The sequence below is a fragment of the Zea mays genome, chromosome 1, assembly GCF_902167145.1.
Source record: "Zea mays cultivar B73 chromosome 1, Zm-B73-REFERENCE-NAM-5.0, whole genome shotgun sequence".
Classification (NCBI taxonomy): Eukaryota; Viridiplantae; Streptophyta; class Magnoliopsida; order Poales; family Poaceae; genus Zea; species Zea mays.
Window position 1 is genome coordinate 221,547,374 of NC_050096.1, and position 19,105 is coordinate 221,566,478.

Below are 19,105 nucleotides of genomic sequence, written 5' to 3' on the forward strand. Positions count from 1 at the left end.
CTGATCTCGATAATGTTTTTCTTCAAGAGTGGAAATCTGCCGAGTCATATCTAGCAGGAGACAATCAAACAAAAGGGGTCAGAATGTAAGGTAGTTCAATAATGAAGACAAAGAGAAGCAAAAAAGCACTAACCAGCGTTGGTCGCCTCCAAGTCAGAGACACGATACTGAAGTAACACTGGATTCCAACGTGCAAGAGACAAAGCTCCTTCTGGAACAGAAGCACCCTGCAACCTCAGCTGGCTAGCCATCCCGTCCACCAAAGCCTGATAAGGAGAACAGATGAGTGTAATGATAGCAGTTCATGCGGTGTAAAAATCAAGCTAAAATATATCACAGTACCTGGAGGTTGGAAAAGAACGAAGGGACTCCCAAATCATGAGAGATCAATTGATGACCGGGCGTAAGGTCGCCACTCGAAGCAGCTTGCAACGAACCAGCAGGAACCAACTCAGTGCCATCAACAGAGCCCAAAACTTGGTCAGCGGGGACGCTGCCCTCTAAAGCGACTCCCTGGTCCAAAGCTTGGGCTACCACCATACAGCCGGAGTGCGGAGGCGATCCCGCATGAACGTCCATGGAAGTACAAGAGGGAAACCCCACTCGGACACCCTCGGGGGCTGGGTCACGGTTTGCGCTGCCCACTTGAGCCGGATCATCTCCGGCAGTACCCTCGGGGGCTGGGCAGTGGCTTGCGCTTCCCCCCCGAGCCGAGTCACCCCCGGCAACATCCTCGGGGGCTGGGCAAGTGTCAACACCGTCCTTGAGGACCAAGTTCTCTGTAGTAGACGCCTCTAAGGCTGATGGACCCTCAGTTACTTCCATGGGACCAAGATGATCCAAGTCAGTCTCCTGACCCTCAAGACCGCGTTCTAAGGTCGATGAGGCACGGGATGACCTCAACCCAGCATCGAGCACATCAGCACAAACCTCCATCACACCATCATCTGCTGGCTCTGATAACAGATCCTCTGGAACCATATCCTCAAGAGTCTGATCAAAATTCGCAAGGGACAATTCTTGCAGACCAATGAGAGCAGACAAAGCAGGAGAAGGAACTCCACTACTTTCACCACTGGCGACGTACTGCCGACTGTTCTTTCGAGTCAGAGGGACCTCGTCCTCTTCCTCCCCGTCGTCTTCACCAGCAACACAGACAACACCCACATTAGAATCAGCAACAGATGGAGCACCCCCATTGAGATCAGCAACAGATGGAGCACACCCATCGGGGCCAGCGTCAGTAAATTCAGGCACAAGCACTTCTTCAGCAGCAGGAACCGAAGTACCAACGTCCCGATCCAAACTAGATACTCGCCGGAGGCGTCTCTTTTTCTTTTTCTGCTCATCTGCGGAAGGATCAAGTTGATTGGCTCGGCAAGGGCGTCTCGGGCGAGTACTGACAGGCTTCTGGATATCCAAGGTTGTACCAGTTTCTGGGAGAGGCGCCACCACCAATGTCCCAGCAGGAGCAGCATCAGAAGAGTCTTCAGCCAGCAAATCAAGCATAGCACTTATTTCTGCGTCACTAGGATCCAAAGGCACCTCAAAATGGACATGTCGTTCATCATCAGGAATTTCCCCGAGCGAGGCAACCAAGACGCTAACTTCTTCAGCAGAGGGTCGCACTCTAAGGCCCAAACTGCCATCAGTGACAGGTGGATTCGACACAAAAAGAGTGAAGGCCTTGGGAGGAGGCAAAGTCCAGGCTGAGTATGCCACTGGGGCACCAGCATTTGACACCTTCCCTCTAAGAATCATCTCAAGTCGGTTCACCAAGTCTACAGAGGGAATTTTTCTGTTGGTAACCCGAGTTGAGTCAGCTAGGCCTCGGTACAGATAAGCCGGGTATGCCCTGTCTTTCAACGGCTGAATATTCTTAAAAACAAAATCAGCACCCACAGCCTCAGCAGTCAGACCCCTCTCCTTCAACAGCCCAACTTCAGCTAGCAAAGCACCTGCCTCAGCTACCTCCTGATCAGTGGGGGATTCGGTCCAACTTGGAGTACGAACATCCGGCTGTCTTCCCGACCTAGGGGGAGAGAATTTCCATGGTTCTCAACAATAAACCACTCCAAGCGCCATCCCTTGATATTGTCTTTGAGAGGGATTTCAAGATATTCAGTCTTCCTCCCGCGACGCATCTCTAAACTAGCACCCCCAACCAGCTGATGCTGCCCCCCGGCCATCCCAGGGCGACAGTGATACAAGTACTTCCACAATCCAAAATGTGGCAGCACGCCAAGAAAAGCTTCGCACAAATGAATGTAAATGGAAATTTGCAGAATGGAATTGGGATTCAGATGGGTCAGGTTAAGGCGATAGAAATCAAGGAGGCCGCGGAAAAAGGGAGAAATGGGAAGACCGAGACCGCGGTGAAGAAAAGGAACGTAAATTACGGATTCATGGGTATCATCTGTCGGGACAGTGACCCCATGACAAACCCGCCAAGAACAGAGCTCCCTCGGGGGAAGGACCCCGATGGACACGAGGTGGAGAAGGTCGGGCTCGGAGACAATAGACATGTGGTTACCTGCGAAAGGCAACTGACTGTTGGGGTCGATTGGGGGAATCACCGCGGCGGATGAACTCGAGGCCTTCCTCTTGGGCGCCATCTCAACTCTACTAGCGAACAGAGCGGGAGCCAAATTGCAGAGAGGATTTGGAGGCAGGAAAGCAAGAACTAGGGCACGGAAAGCAGAGGCGGCTAAAAGCGCAGTACTTATGGGATATTCCCGAGTCAGATACCGTTTCTAAAAGCGCCCAGTCAGCACCCGACAGTTACTTTCAAAACACCAGCGCGCCACGTTGTCACCCGGCGGTCACTTCCACATCATCACTCGGCTATTACCCTCAACATGGCCGGCACAGCCCGTTCTAACTCGACCGTTATCTCTAAAACGCCGATGTTACCCTCAGTCGCTCGGCAGTTACCTCTAACACGCCGACGTCGTCTTCAGTCGCTCGGCAGTTATCTCTAACACGCCGACGTCGTGTTCAGTCGCTTGACAGTTACCTCTAACACGCCGACGTCGTCTTCAGTCGTTCGACAGTTATCTCTAAAACTCCGACGTCGTCTTCAAGTCACTCGGCGTTACCTCTAAAACTCCGACGTCGTCCTCAGTCGCTCGGCAGTTACCTCTAAAACTCCGACATCGTGTTCAGTCGCTCGGCAGTTACCTCTAACACGCCGACGTCGTCTTTAGTCGTTCGACAGTTATCTCTAAAACTCCGACGTCATCTTCAAGTCACTCGGCGTTACCTCTAAAACTCCGACGTCGTCCTCAGTCGCTCGGCAGTTACCTCTAAAACTCCGACATCGTGTTCAGTCGCTCGACAGTTACCTCTAACACGCTGACGTCGTCTTTAGTCGCTCGACAGTTATCTCTAAAACTCCGACGTCGTCTTCAAGTCACTCGGCAGCTACCTCTAAAAGCGTCGATATGATGCCCGAGTTATTTACTTACTATTCCAAGAGAATCAACTTCACAAATAAGGTGGGCGGAGGAATGATTCAAGAACTCTAAGTTATGCTACAAACATAACAGATAGAGAACATCATGGGCAGTGAATATCACGGCAAAAATTAACTGATTACGAAGCAAAACAATCGGCACAGAGAAGGCAACATCATTCTTCATTAAAGGGAAGTAACAATACTTACAAATCAAATCATTATGAGTTGATACTTCCCTACTACTACTACTACGCTACACTATACTACTCTACACTACTAATACTACTACATTATTTCACTATACTACTTCTAATCTATACTAATATCTAAAAACCAGTGGCATTTAGCCACTGGCCTTGTTGCTGCCCTTGTTGCTGCCGCCGCCGCCGCTGCCGCCCCTGCTGCTGCCGCCGTCGCCATCCTTGCTGCCGCTGCTGTCGCCCCTGCCGCCGCCGTCACCGTCATCGCCGCCACCGCCTTCGTCGTCGCCGTCGTCGTCGTCGTCGTCCTCGCCATCGCCGCCACCGTCCTCCTCAGATGAGTCCTCCTCGTCCGAGGAGTACTCCGACTCATCCGAGCCCTCGAGCCCGGAGCGCTCGACGGTCCGGATGTAAGTCCAGACCTCCGCCGCAAGCCCCTGGGAGTCGTCTGAATCGTCAGACGACTCACGCAGAGGGATGGAAGCCGGAGACCCCTCGGACTCAGAGGAGAACTCCTCCTCTAAGTACTTCGAGTTACCGAAGTCCTCTGATGGAGGAGTCGGCTCACGCTTGCGCTTGTTGTTCTTGCCCATGGTGGAAGTAAAGAAAGAAGAAGAAAGCAAACAGCAGAGAACAGCAAGAGATGTGAAAAAACCGGAGAGACAAAGGCATTATTTATAGAAGAAGAAGGCAACCGATCACCTCCAACCACGGTCACTGAACAGTCGCGAAGCATTCAATACACACTTCAACCCGTCTGAAGACACGTCAGGCGGCTGACGCCGTTTCACGCAACGCAACACCCATTGGGACTCCAGTCAACAGCGTGGATGATATGATTACGCCCGCTGTCGCATCACATTACTACTCAGAAGCAGCCGGCTAAAATACTCAGCGTACCAAACCGTCCCTTGTCCACACCCATTGGGGGGGACGCCCAGGAATTATCAGTATATTTTTCAAAACTGCCACATCCGTGCAGGGCATGTAATGAATACCTCAAGACAAAAATGAGATATCAGTAAGTATCAGAGGAAAGCCAAATATAGCCGGGGAAGTACAAAATCTAACCGACAGAAGCGACGTGAAGACTAGCCAGGGAACGTCCATCAAATGCCCAATCAGTCGCAGAGCAAATAAATTGCACCACCTAGCAAGATATGGGCGGATCGCGAACTCGGCTGCAAAAGACAAAATACATGCTGACCTCTGAAGCATAATATTGATGACATAATGCTGACCTCTAAAGCATAATGTGGATGACATAATGCCGACTTCTAAGGCAGAAAAGATAACCTCCAACAAAAAGACACGAAAGGAAGACCTTCGAGTGGATTATCCTCAAAAATCCACTCGAAGCTCAGGGGCTACACGCATTGGGTGCACCTTCGGTGCACCCCATGAATTACCATTTCAAGTCAAGATAGTGCCGACTTCTAAGGCATAAGACAAGATTAAAGACAAGGCTGGCCCTCAACCAAAGTACAAGAGTAAAATAAAAATAATTTCTGATGAAGATCTTCGAGCAGATTATTTTCCAAAATCTACTCGAAGCTCGGGGGCTACACCCGGTGCACCCAATGAAGTTTAGGGTCCTACAATTTAAAATGCCGACCTCTAAGGCACAAGCATGAAACAAAGCTCCAGTTTACGAGTGATCAAAGCAGAAGGAGACAGTAAAAAATCATTTTTACCAGACTGCTTGGAAAGCATTTCTTATCACAAACAAAGACCGCAAGCTGGACCTAGGATCTTTGGGCTGATTATCTCAAAATCAGCCCGAAGATCGGGGGCTTGTGGGGGACAGATATCCCCCGGGTCCACTGGGAGGATAAAAGACCTCACGAAAGGCCCAAGGGCCTAATAGCTCGTGAGGTCACTCCTTCATGGGCCTGGGGAGGAACGACCAGTGAAGCAGATCGACATAAGGCCGGGTTGGCGCAAACCCGGACGACCCCACAGCGTTGAGCAAGCGACCACGACAGAAGATCCGACTTTCCCGCGCTGGAGCCCCATGCAGCGGAACCAGGCGAGGATAGGTCGGCAGAATCATAGGAAGATAGACTCAAACAGTTCACTATCTTTTAGGTGCACATTGTTATCATATCCACGTGTATCGCCCCACGGTCGAATATATAAGGCCTAGGGGGCACCCCTTCAGAACGATCGATACCATCACTCAGCCATCCACCCCAACTCCCCACGTTCTCGCTTTAGAGAGCTACCTTGTAACCCATTACACAAAGCATACTCACCAGGACGTAGGGTGTTACACATCTCTAAGCGGCCCAAACCTGTAAACATTGTCCATTGTCCCTCGTGCATCTGGCACGAACCATTTTGCTACAGTCGGCGACACCGTCCTACTCCTAAAACACCTAGAGGGGCAACCCCGGGTGTGCGATCGGACCCAAAACACCGACAAACATATCCTCAAGTATTGCAGGAGCTTCGACGCTAGGATGCCTTCGGAGCAGGATGTGTAGAGAAAGACGAAGATGTCAGCTTCGTCATGACAACAAAAAAACAAGGACAGATGACCGACGAAGCCAGGAGAAGGTGTCCACATGATTATGTGGCCGAAGCACTAAAGGCAGAAGACAATATTGCCCTCGCATTATTTTAAAAATCATATGTATCGGCTTTGTGGACATATTTATAATTTCATACGAAGCTGTACTTTTCTTTATAAATAGATGAATAGTGCCCTGCATAAGCACCTTTTAGGGGAGCTGGATAATTGTTTCTTCTTTTCCTTTCTTTGAAGCTCCTTTGCTCTAACTCACTCCATAGAGCCGAATGTACGATTGTAAATGCATTATATGAAAGGGGAGAAATGGAATGTTAAGACATTGAAGATGAGTTAATATGTTTGACCCCTCTACATTCCTTGTATATTTACTTTTATACCTCTGTATGATTTATTCGATCAAAATCTCAACCTTTGTCCCCGAAGGAGTTATTTCGAAGGGATAACTGTTTGTGGACGAAGATTAACTACCTTCTTAATATTGTGTTGCTTTGTTTTTACTGTGTACAACAATTGAGAATATAATTACCTTCTGACCGTTTTCGGTTTTTCTTTTTTAGTCGACATATTTCATTTTTATTCGTATATATTATCTTGTTTTACATAATATAATAAATAAATTATAGATGCCTATGTCGCGTCACAACAAACTAAATCATAACTATTTTTTTCTTTGACAATGTATATTATAATATATTGCTTTCATGTCTAGATGAGATGCCTTAATTGATTGCAATACCACTTTATTTTTGTACTCTATGCAATGATATTTTCGCATGTACGTTCGATTTTGACTCGTTATCTATTTGTCTCGTTGGTTTTGTTCATTTTCATCACCCCACTAATTTCATTTTTTATCTATTTTCAATGGCCCTGTTTCTAATCCCATTTTTTAAATAAGACGTGAAATAAGAGAACGAGATAGAGGTTTATCTCGTCGACCCATTCGTTTTCATCCCTAGTTGAAGATTTATGTTATTGGAATACAAGATAAATGAATAGTTATTTTTTATCAATTTAATCGTTTAGATTAAATTGATTGGTACATGTAATTTAATAAGATATCAAATTGACAAGTCTGACTTGTGAGAATAGAACAGTCGTAGGAATTCAAAAGCGTTTTTGTTTTGTCGAAACCGAAGATGGAAATCAACACACGACAACACAACCTCTCCACACGAGAAAAAGGAAACCTAACGCCATCACAGGACTTCTCTAGAAAGCGACACCAAAGTCTTCTCCCTCTCCCTCCCGCGGTTCCGCCCGCCACGCCTCCTCTATTCCAGGAGTCTTCTAGAGGTGAAGAGGGACCACAGGTCCACAGCCGCGGCAGCACCGCCACCTACGCCGGCAGAATCCTTGATCGAGACAGGAGCGGACGTGGCCTAGGGTTTCTGAGCCAGGCCGGCGCCATGGTGGGCTGCTCTAGGGGCTCCCTCCCCACCTGGATGACCGCCGCCGCCGCGCGGGTCGACCTCTCTGGCGGCGTAACGCCTTCGCACCAGGGCTCGCCCTCTCCACCTCACTCCTCCTCGGGTCCCGCTCCGGCCGCGGGGGCGGACCAGCAGCTTGGGTTGTTCGAGCGCGCGCTCTCCGCCGCCGGCGCCGCCTTCGTCTCAGCTATCATCGTCAACCCTCTCGATGTTGCCAAGGTCGGTTCCCGGGGCACTCCTTCACTCATGCAGGCCTCTCCTCCCACGGGAGTGGAGTGTTATGCGTTCGCTTCGGCGTCTAATGCGTTTCCTGTGTCGATGCAGACGAGGCTGCAGGCTCAGGCCGCAGGGGTGCTGTACCACCAGCCTGCCCAGATGGCGGCGCTCGGCCCCGATGCAGTGAGAAATCCGGTTCATTCTGTCCTGCTTCAAGTTTATTAGACTTGAGGATTGCTGCTGATGTGTTTTCAGTGTTTCCAGATCCTGTCTGAATTCAGATGTTCTCCTTCATGCACACGTGGTCTCTTACTAGGAAGTGAGCCAGTTTGTCCTCCTGATTGCTTCCAGTACAAGGGAACACTTGATGTATTCTTGAAAGTGGTTAGACAGGTAGCTAAGTGTTCATTCTTTTTGGTACCTCGTCTTTTAAGCAAGTGGCAGTATATGATGGACAGATAAACTCACAGCAGTGCTTAATTGGTTGTTTTAGGAGGGTTTCAGTAGACTATGGAGAGGAACAAATGCAGGCTTAGCATTAGCTGTACCCACTGTAAGTTATCTGCTACACTCCATTTTTGTGGTCATTATCTTGTTTTTAAATGTTCTATACTGCTCTGTTGCTTGCAGAACATCTATTTAGTAGCTTCAATTTGTGCTATCTGAAGTATTCATATAATGTTCACTTAGCTTTGAAAACAAAATCACTTTATTTTGTTTTTTGTATGATGAGATATGTATGTTTCATTGTTTGTAGAAGAAGCTTTATGGGGTTTACCTCTTGGACTAAGTTGCACCTGTCTAACTGAGGCCTGTAGTATTATAATTTGTGTTGAGTACTTGAGTTTTTAACCATATCCCTCCCAGCAATTCTGTATAATTTGACATCTCCATTTTTCTATTTTTCCCTTTTGTACAACGTAATATTAAATCCATATCACTTTGCATGTTTAAACCAATCGCACCTGTTACTAATTTCTTTGATCACGAACAGGTTGGGATATACTTGCCTTGTTATGATATATTCCGCAACGGCATTGAGGATTTCACAAGAAGTAATGCTCCTGGCTTGACACCATATGCCCCACTAGTAGCAGGATCAGTTGCACGTTCGTTAGCATGCATTGCTTGTTCTCCAATTGAGTTGGCAAGGACGCGTATGCAGGTACATCTCCATGTGAAGTGTTTTGTATGTGGGTTCATGCCATATATATAGTTTATAGCTATGTCTTATAACACATTCATCTCAGATCATCATTTCTGCACACAAGTTAGTCTTATGTAACTTTTCTGCCTTATATATAGTTTATAGTTTAGTTATGTCTTATAATGCATTCATCTCAGATCATCGTTTCTGTAAACAAGTTAGTCTTGTGTAACTCTTTCTCCTCCATTTGAAATCAAAATATCAAGTAGTCACTAGTCTATGGTAACAGGCATATAAAGAGTTTCGTCCTGGATTAAAGCCTCCTGGAATGTGGAAAACCTTGGTTGGTGTTCTCCCACCACTTGCAGGTTCTAGTCAGAATGGTATGTTGGTTTTAACTGTTTCTGTATCTTCATATCTTTTTTGGATGACATGTCGTATCTTTGCCATTTTGGCACTTGTCAACTTCCCGTATTCTTGTCTTTGTTCTAACGGCTTATTGTTTTGATTGGTGAAACAGTACAAAATTATCGTGTTCTGTGGACTGGGGTGGGTGCACAACTGGCTCGAGATGTTCCTTTCTCCGCTATATGCTGGTCAACTCTTGAGCCTGTAAGTTTCTGCCTTCTTGGTCATGGAAACTCCTATTTGTTAAATCCATGCATCACTTCCAGAGTTCCATGACATCGATCTCACTTTGCTAACACCATGTGCAGATTCGAAGACAACTGCTTGGTCTTCTTGGAGAAGACGGCAATGCAGCCAGTGTATTGGGTGCAAATTTTGCTGCTGGTTTTGTAGCAGGCAGTCTTGCTGCTGGTGCTACATGCCCGTTGGATGTTGCAAAAACAAGGAGACAGATAGAGGTTTGTGTATTATTTGGTACTCTGTATACTTCACGTTCCATTATTTTTCACCTGTTACCTGTTCCTTATGCGAGCATACTCTACATATATTGCCATTTCTTGTCCCTCTTTCTATTTTTTTTAATTTATTGCCATTTCTTTTTCGTGTTTCTATTTTTTGTTCCTTCCTGTTTAAATTTCAGAAGGATACTGAAAAGGCAATGAGGATGACTACAAGGCAAACGTTAACTGAGATATGGAGGTAAGGAAATTCCTCATTCCCAAAAGATAAAGTAGCATGCTCAATGAGCTGTACATTTGTTATTGTGGTTGTGTTGGTTTCAGTTTTGAACACTAATGATTTAGGGCATGTTTGGTTCTATGCCTAGGATGCCACGCCTAAGCTTAGTTAGCTGCCACATTTGTGGCTTGCCTAATCTGCCTTAGCTTAGCTTGTGTTTGGTTCATGTGTTCGCCTAAGATTAGGCTTGACTTTAAAAACTGTGGCACTTGTTTGGATTATTGCCACGCCTAAACTTAGGCATACATGTCAATGTGTGGCAGCTGTTTGGTTGTTCACCAAACTCCATTCACGCCACATAAACTAAACAGGTGCATCACATGAACACATATATAAGAATATAAAAAACTTACACCACTATAATCACATGCGCATGATAAGCTAATAATCAGTTCATAATAGCTCCACAACATGTTCATTACAGCTGATTAATAGGTCTAAAATAGATTCGAAACAGTCTGAGGTAGTTGCTATTACAATACACACACAAATATGTATATATAATGGTGCTAAACATTCAGCTATGAGCAGCACCATCTATCTCCTTAAGCCTTATTGATCAGCTTAGAAGACGTGCAAAAGAATCAGGCATCACCACCGCCATAAACATCACCTGGCCACTGAGCAAAATAACAGGCAACCACCTAAGGAATTCACACCAAAACAGCCAGCCAACAACACCACCCTTCCATCCACAAAAGAGTACCTGGTTGAGCCTAAAACAAGTGCAAAACATATCAGCTAAGTACAAGTTGAAACAATAAAACTAATGATATGTGAATCACCTAATCACTTCACAGTAGTGTTGAATCACTCAAAAACTTGAATACCCATGACTGAAATGTTGTTTCAGCTGAAGCGGATAAGAAACCACGCATGCCCTTTTGATCCTTTGATGCTAGAAATGTCCCAACTATCAGTTTTTGATCAGTAGTCAATGTCATTTTTTCAAGCCTTTGCCATAATTCGGCATCAGAGTTCAAAGAAGGTATAATAGGTGGAGGTGGTGGTTGTTTAAGTTCGTTCCGGAGATCCATCAAAGTAGTGTTGATTTCATCTCCTATCTTTGCCATGCGGCTCCGTGGTCTCACATCTCTTTTGACTGGTATGGCATCTCCTCTTGGACGCTTGATTCCAGAGCTAGATGAGCTCTGATCGATAACTTGAGATGGAATTTTAGGAGATGGTAAAGTGTCAGAGTCATCACCTAGGTCATCCTCAGGTTGACCATAGTTGGAGACATCATTGCATATGTCATCATCATTATCATTATCATCGACAGGTTGACTTTCATTTAGGCAAGTAGTAGCATCCATGGCAAGAGATCCATCAGCACTACTGTCAAGGAATAACTCCTGCATTTCATTGAAGAATTTGATGGGCTTTGAAAGGAGCCTCCTTGCTCTATCCTGCATCCGGTTATATGTTTGTTAGTAATATTCATGGACCATGCTGTGAAAATAAAATTAAAACAGAATACCTTTAGTTTTTCCTTCTCTGATTCTGATATGATTACCATAGACCTTGTTGTGTCAAAAGTGTTACCACTCTTGTTTAAGGCTGTTGCAATGAACTTCCAATTTTCTTTGTAATGCCTAAAATGTCTCTCCACTTGAGTTGCTGTTACCCCCATATTGAATTGTCTATTCAATGATTCTGCACACTTAAAGTGGTGCTGTTTTTTAACCTTAAAACCGGCATGTTGATCCTTTATGAAGTCCATGTACCAACCAAGCATGAACTTTGTTTGATCCTCATCCCATAGAATGGTCCTCTCACGAGTACAGTTGTCACCGTCAACCTTATCCTTCCCTTTGCCCATCTGTGGGCATCAACAATATAGTAGCAGTATAAACTAACCACTTAAGATTGGAAATATCAATAACAAAATAGGCACTTTAGGTCTTAATATCAATACAAAACAACTGCTTAAGGTCCAAAACAACAATACAAACAACGACACAATACAAAAAATAGGTCTGAAATACATTACTACAAAGCAGCCACACAAATACATCAATTGTGATCCAAATCGTCCCACATCTGTTGAGCTAACTGATCACGCATGTTAGCCCATTGTTGGTTGTCTCTATTCATGTCAACATGGGAACGATTGCTTCTTGGAAGGCTTTGAAACCAGGTCTCATCATCATATACATAAATATCAGGACCATCATCTATTATAAAGTTATGTAATGCACAACAAGCCAAAACTATCTTCACTTGAGTTTTCAAAGGGAAGAATGGTTGACTTGTTAGTATCTTAAATCTATTTTTAAGTGTGCCAAATGCCCGTTCAATTGTTGTTCTAAGAGATGAGTGACGTAGGTTGAACACTTCCTTTGGATTTTCTGGTCGTCTAGTACCCTGAAACTCCTTAAGATGGTACCGAACACCACGGTACGGGGGTAGTATACCAGGTCTTGCTGCATAACCAGCATCAGCTAGAAAGTAATGACCTACAATTGGATTTTACTATAATTAGCTATGCATTTAAAAGAGAAAATATGATATATATATTTATGACTTTACTAATACCTTCAAGAATTTTTAAGCCCGAAGGGCGTGACAATGCGTCTTGGAGCACAAAGGAATCATGAGCTGATCCTTCCCATCCAGCCAACACATACGTAAACCTAAGATCAAAGTCCACCGCAGCTAATACATTCTGTGTTGGGTAGTGTTTTCTACCCCTGAACCTATCTTGCATATAAATAGGAACCCATGCTGGTATATGTGTGCCATCTAGTGCTCCAATACATTTCTAACAACATTAATGATGGTCTCCTAGTGCCCTCAGCTTGCAACAAGTCCCTAAAAAAGATGATGAAAATATTAATGATGGTCTCCTACTAAATATGCTATACTGTAACTAGAAATCTATTGTAGCAAAAAAATCATGTTGTCTAGCTGCAACAATTGAAATAAAAGCAATCTGAAATAGTACTCGAAAACAGCAACATATTACATGAATTTTGGTCCACAAAACAGCAACACAGTACATGAGTTTTTTGTCCTAAAAACAGCTACACATTACATGAGTCTTGGCCCTGAAACAGCTAACACAATACATCAATTTTGGTCCTGAAATCAGCATCCAAGAAGTTGGTACAGGCACTGGCATCCTGGCCGCCCAGGGGCACGACAGCCACCCAGGGACCATGGCACCCAGGCACGATGGCCACAGGAGCGGCGACCATGCGCAGGCCAAGAAAGCTCCAGTTCCATGAGATGCGCAGGCCATGCGCAGGCCAAGAAAGCATGAGATGCGCAGACCATGCGCAGGAGCGACGGATCCAGACCAACGGAACAACTCCAGTTCCATGCGACCAAGAAAGCTCCACCTCCCCCACCGCGCACAAGAAAAATCTAGCAGCTATACCCCCTAATCCCCACCAGTAATCCCACCATGGCCTCGTCTTTGCCGCCGCGCAGCTCCTACCAGGTGACCGTCCCTCGCCTTCTCTCTCCCCCCCCCCTCAAAAACCCAAGCACAGGAGCGACGAACTCAGAGGAGAGATGAGAGGAATCGCCAGTTACCTGTGGCAGCGACGAGCAGATTTTTGCGGCAGCGTCTGGCGTAGAGTTGAGGCGCTCGATTTGGACGCCGCAGTTGTGGCGAATTTTTGGTGTGGCGAGTGGTGTGGCGCATGCCTAAGAATTTGTGGCGGCCTAACCTTAGGGAAACACCAAACACATGACCAAGACAGTGTGGCATGCCTAATCTTAGGTCGTGGCGCCCTAGGCAATAAACCAAACATCCCCTTAGTCAATTGGGTATATGAATCATGCTTTTACCATGTTGTCCACCGTGCCCCAATAGAATCGCTGCCAACCACCTAATTGATTTCTTTTTATAGCTCAGTTTGCAAACCCTAGGTATATGACATATATGCAAGGTTTTAAAGTCGTCCGACTAATCACGATTAGTCGGCCTTATCGCTAGTCCGAGCTCGATTAGGGTCTCTGACTCGACTAGAGCGACTAGGTAGTGATTAGTCATCCTAGTCGCCGACTAATCGCGATTATTCGTCCGACTAGGGGTTATGGTCGACTAATTATGCCTATTTTGGGCCACTAATCCGGCCTATATTATGTGGGTCGGCCCACGATCTGTACACATCACAAACACTATTTTGCCCTACACCCATGCCTGTACCAATACGGTACGCACTGATGCGTGTGCACTCTTCCCCATCGCAGCCACCCCTTCTCCAGTGTCGTCATCCCTTCTTCATCACCAACGCCGTCATCTCCTGCCGCCCTGTTGTGCTCTGGTGGCCCTCTGCTCGAGCAGCAACTACGCCCCCTCCATCGCGCGGCGACTATAGTCTGCAGAGGCCCTCTCCAGCGCGCTCCCGTCCTCCTCTGTTGTCTGTTCAGCGGCTGAACATGCAAGTAGGCGATCACTCCTCTGTTTAGAATTCAGAGACCGAGATGAGGATTGAGGACCTCTTAAGACGGTAATTGCTCTGATATTTTGGTTGTTCAATGTTCTCTGTCCACTTAAAGAGCAGTATTTTGCCCGCCTTGGCCTCCTCTTGAGTTGTGCTTCACTTGATTGTTGTGCCACTACAGATGAGAATAGGAGGTGGTGTAATAATGTTGAAGTCATCTTTCCAGAATCTGTGTTGCCCCAGCCCCAGAACGATGGCAGTCACACTGATACAGTTCATGCAGTCTTGCAGTCCAGCTAGGCAGCTACAACTATATATATTCATATATATATTGATATACACACGCATATGGTCTTGTTATAGGTGGACGACTATAGGACGACTAGAAGTCGACTAGGCTTGACTAATCGAGCAAATCGACGATCAATCACGATTAGTACCTTATCGGTGCTCAGGCGACTAGAGTCGACTAGCCGACTTTAAAACCTTGCATATAGGTTGACCTGAGACTAGAATTCTTTTAGAACTCATCATTGACTATGTGATACAATCTAGGATCCTATCGTGATACTGATTGCATAGGTTGGACGAGTATGATGGCTGTGGCTTGTGCCCTCGGCGGCGCATAGGAGTCGTGGTAGTGCACATGGAGCGGGCGAGCGAGAGAGGGAGAGACGTGGGAGACGATCCTTAAGGCCAAACAAGATAATTGCCTTGCTTGTCTTATCCCAAAACTATTTAGAGGTATTTGTCCTCCCCTAACAAGAATCAATCATGATTCATTTTTATGGAAACAAAGCAACATATCTAAGGAAAATCCTAGACATTTCACCCCAACTGACGGCGTGGCCTCGACACCTATATGTGATGTCGGTCATCACATCTCTGCTTGCCTCTCCGAGCAGCTCGTCCTCGGGATGAACCTCAGGTAGAGGTCCTTGAAGTGCTAAAGTAGCTCCCAAGTGGTGTCGTTGTTGGGCAGGCCACACCACTAAAAGAGGACGTGCAAGGTGTCTCGATGTAGTTGGGTGCGCAACACATGCTCTGGCACTGGCCGTAGTCGTTGGTCTTGTACGGGCGTTATGAGTGATGGAGTTGTCGGAGGATCCCATGCAAAATAACTTGAGTAGCTCCATGTGGAGCGAAGTATTGTAGCAATACCTTACCGAAGGAAGCCTGTCAATCTAGGTGCACGAACAGTCCCCCGTGGCGCAATGGAGATACATGACCATCACTTTCCTTCTGATTGGTATGCTGCACATGTCCGTCCCGTTTGAGCGCGTGCGTTGACCCGACGCTAGCCTTTGTTTGGTTAAGTGCATATAAAACGAGATCAAGTTGTACCGGCAGATGCAACGCTGGCAAAAAAATATCTCTTCAGGCTGCATGGGCGGGTACGCTAAACTTCTGTTTCGCACGGGCCATGCTCGCCTGAGGCAGGCCACGGGCAACAGTCCAACCAATCAGCCGCTTTGTGGACAACCTTTGACTAATCGTCTGTTAGAGGGTGGATCGCCGTGCTTAAGTGAAGCTTGACGCTGGTCATCTTGGAGAGATCGTGCCACAAGTGACTGGTGAAGACCGGGTTGGGGTTGATGATGATGGAGGTGGGGAAGCCGTGCAGATGAACAATGGCCTCGAAGAAGGCGCGGGCAATGGGTGGATGAGGGCGGTGAAGTGCATGTACTTGTAGAAGCGGTCGACGACGTTGAGGGTGTGTTTGGTTTGGCTTTTGTTCCTCCAAAAGCGAAAAGCCAAACCAAACGGCCCAATCTAGGAAGCAGTTTTTTTTCTCTCCAAAAGTTAGCTTTCGCACAGTGAAAATTGAAAGCACCTCTGGACCTGCTTTTAGCGACTTTGGATGGAACTGTGCAAATATATATGGAAGAAATTTTAGTGGTTTTAGCGGCTTTCACCAAACGTTTTTTTAGCATTTACAGCTCACAACTCGCAACATCTTTTTTCACAGCTCACAACCCACAATAGCTTTTTTTACAGTCACAACCCAACCAAACAGATCCTGAGAACAACAGACTTTTCGTGGACCTTTGGGAGGCCCTCAATGAAGTCCATCGAGATCTTAGCCCACACCTAGGATGACACGTCGTGCGACTAAAGGAGACTGATCGACTACAAGGTCGGCGTCTTGTTGCGCTTGCACGTGGTGCGCACATAGACGTAGTCTTTGATGAGTGCTCGATCGTCGGAGATGCAGAAATTCACGAGCAGACGCTATAGAGTCTTATTTATCCTTCATGGTTAGCAGTATGGGCCCCAACACAAGGATCTGTTGGCGCAAGTTGAGCTATGTCGGCACGAATGCGCGCTTGCTGTGGAGCATGAAATCAGCGGACCCTGAGGGATATGTCTTACAACTTGGGGGTTATCTAGCGATCTGAACCGTTGATTTTGATTAGATCTGATTATAGGCCACCCGATCCGACCCGACCAATGCAACGGGCGGGTACGGGCCATAGTTTTTTACCCGTAATAATTCACGGGCCATGATTTTTGACCCAAAACCCGACCCAACCCGAAAAACCCGACCCAAAGCCAAAAAACCTAACCCAACCCGAAAAAACCCGACCCAAAGCCAAAAAACCCGATCCAATCTGAAAAAACCCCGACCTGACACGTCAAACAGGAGACACGGGCCAACCCGACACTCGACACGGGTTGGGTATGGGCAATGATAAATGGCCCACGACCTTGACCCGACTCGAACCCGACCCGACGTTTGAACAGGTCTAGTTTTGATGGTGTATTAAGTCTAGGTGTAATTTGTTTGTTGGATTTAGTGGAGGTTATGGGCGTGGGGGTGCTTTGGGTTGGGTGGGTTTTGCAAAGTTTTAACTGATAGATTATATAGTGGTATAGATAAAGGTGATATATAATATACTCGTAACTGATTTGCTGCTCGCTTATATTTTTGTTGTCTGTGGCAGGTCTGGAGGCTTGAAAGGGCTGTTCACCGGCGTCGGCCCACGTGTTGCACGTGCTGGTCCATCAGTTGGTATCGTCGTTTCCTTCTACGAGGTTGTCAAGTATGCTATTCATCAAAGGCACACCTCATGATCCAGTTTTTAGTTGAAAAAGGGATGGAAGCCCTTTCACTTTGTAAAAACAACACCGACCCCGGTTTCCGAAAGTAGGCCTCGTTACTCTGACCTTTTGGACGGTCAGGGCTAGGTGTAACATCAGAGTGCTCAACAGTCGACTCAACAGCCTTTTTCGTCGACAATGTCCATCTCGGTGGAGGATAACATATCAGTTTTGCCTGGCAGGTTTTGGATCATTGCCTAATCTTATGTTTGGGCGGATCTGAAGCTGCTTTGTTTAACTTGTTAGGTAGTCTCTGTAATTGAAGGTGTAGTAGCGCATACGCTGATCAAATAATAATACCCTCGGAACTACAGAAGAAATCTTGCACATCCTAGTCTGATGCTTTCTCCCAACCATGTCTTAGTTTCAAGTTTGCAACTAGGTTATTTTGTCGGTTAGATGTTATATGCGTGTACGATCGTTGTTCAACAAAGTTTATATTGCTTAAAGAAGCGTTTGCAGCAAAGTACCTTTGCACGGGTGGCTTGGAAGTTTTTAGGACAGTCTGGGAGCCACAAAACCGGACCGGAGGAGGGTTGGAGAGGAGCCGGTTTTGTTTGTGGCTCCTAAACTAGCACTTTCAGCTCATGTGACTTTCAGCTAATGGCCTTTGGTATCTGTGGGATCTCTCTGATCGCAAATGGCATGGGGACCTCCAGCTCATGTGACGCCTTCAAATTGCTACGGAAGTTTACTCCAAAATATATCATTTTGTTACTTTATCTGTTCTAAATTTAAATTACAAGCGGATACTAATATAGGACGGAAAGTCTTTTTGTTGACAACTTGGCATCCGTAGACCCTAAACCCGTGTCATTATGTGCTTTTGTTTAGGGTTTAGGCTGCATGATTCATCTGTCTGTGCGTAGATCGTTGGATTTACTTCCGATTTGTGCAGAAGATTGTGGTTGCTCGGAATATGTGTTCATTGGCATCCCATAAAGTGGTTGGGATGGTCGTGTCAATTTGCAGCCGATGAATTATGCATTTTCCCTATAGATTCAACCTCTTGTGTAGGGAAATTAGCAACCACATATTATCAAATGCACGCGCTAACCTTTTGTAATCATCTTGCATACCTCATATGATTTATTGCATTTGTTCTCGTTGCTCATCTATGTAAGATCTAAAAGATTGAATTTTGTTTGTTTCACTTACTTTGGGGTAGCTGCAGTAGGTCGGAGCGAAGCAAGATCAGTCACCCGCTGCAAGACGACCATGTGATTCATGTCCACTTTAAAGTTGGCCAGGAATTTCGCCTGTGCTTTCTTGATCAGCTGCTCCTTGTGTTCGTTGAACTCCTGCTGATCTTTAGCTGTCAGAGTCTCCATAGTCGACTCGATGATGTCGTTGGGAGAGATATTGGAGTTATCCTTTGAACTGGCCATTGAGAATCAATCTGATGGATCCTCGCGCATGTCCCAGCGGAGTCGCCAAAAAGTATGTTGACGTCAATGTAGCCGCCAATCGCCGCGAA

General features: G+C 46.2%; 2 protein-coding genes across 5 annotated transcripts; one reads left to right on the plus strand and one right to left on the minus strand.

Annotated features, from left to right (window-relative positions):
* The first annotated feature begins 7,343 nt into the window (after positions 1-7,343).
* LOC100502509 (Mitochondrial carrier protein MTM1) lies at positions 7,344-18,077 on the plus strand. Of its 4 annotated transcripts, none has more exons than XM_008649562.4 (10): positions 7,344-7,839; positions 7,945-8,019; positions 8,092-8,229; positions 8,330-8,389; positions 8,831-9,001; positions 9,273-9,366; positions 9,504-9,595; positions 9,700-9,849; positions 10,032-10,090; positions 17,472-18,077. In XM_008649562.4, exons 1-10 carry the CDS (start codon positions 7,600-7,602, stop codon positions 17,599-17,601), a joined length of 1,209 nt encoding a protein of 402 aa, XP_008647784.1. In that variant the 5' UTR covers positions 7,344-7,599; the 3' UTR covers positions 17,602-18,077. The 4 variants fall into 4 exon arrangements, with proteins under 4 accessions (XP_008647784.1, XP_020395078.1, XP_035816079.1 ...); XM_020539489.3 differs by having other exon boundaries at positions 10,035-10,090; XM_035960186.1 differs by having other exon boundaries at positions 8,101-8,229; positions 10,035-10,090.
* Positions 10,469-13,433, minus strand: LOC103643308 (uncharacterized). The gene is made up of 4 exons (XM_008666461.3): positions 12,668-13,433; positions 11,610-12,588; positions 10,915-11,538; positions 10,469-10,845 (listed from the first exon to the last, which is right to left on the minus strand). The coding sequence occupies exons 2-3, from the start codon at positions 11,949-11,951 to the stop codon at positions 10,924-10,926; spliced, it is 957 nt and encodes a 318-aa protein (XP_008664683.1). The 5' UTR covers positions 11,952-12,588; positions 12,668-13,433; the 3' UTR covers positions 10,469-10,845; positions 10,915-10,923.
* Positions 18,078-19,105: the final 1,028 nt, after the last annotated feature.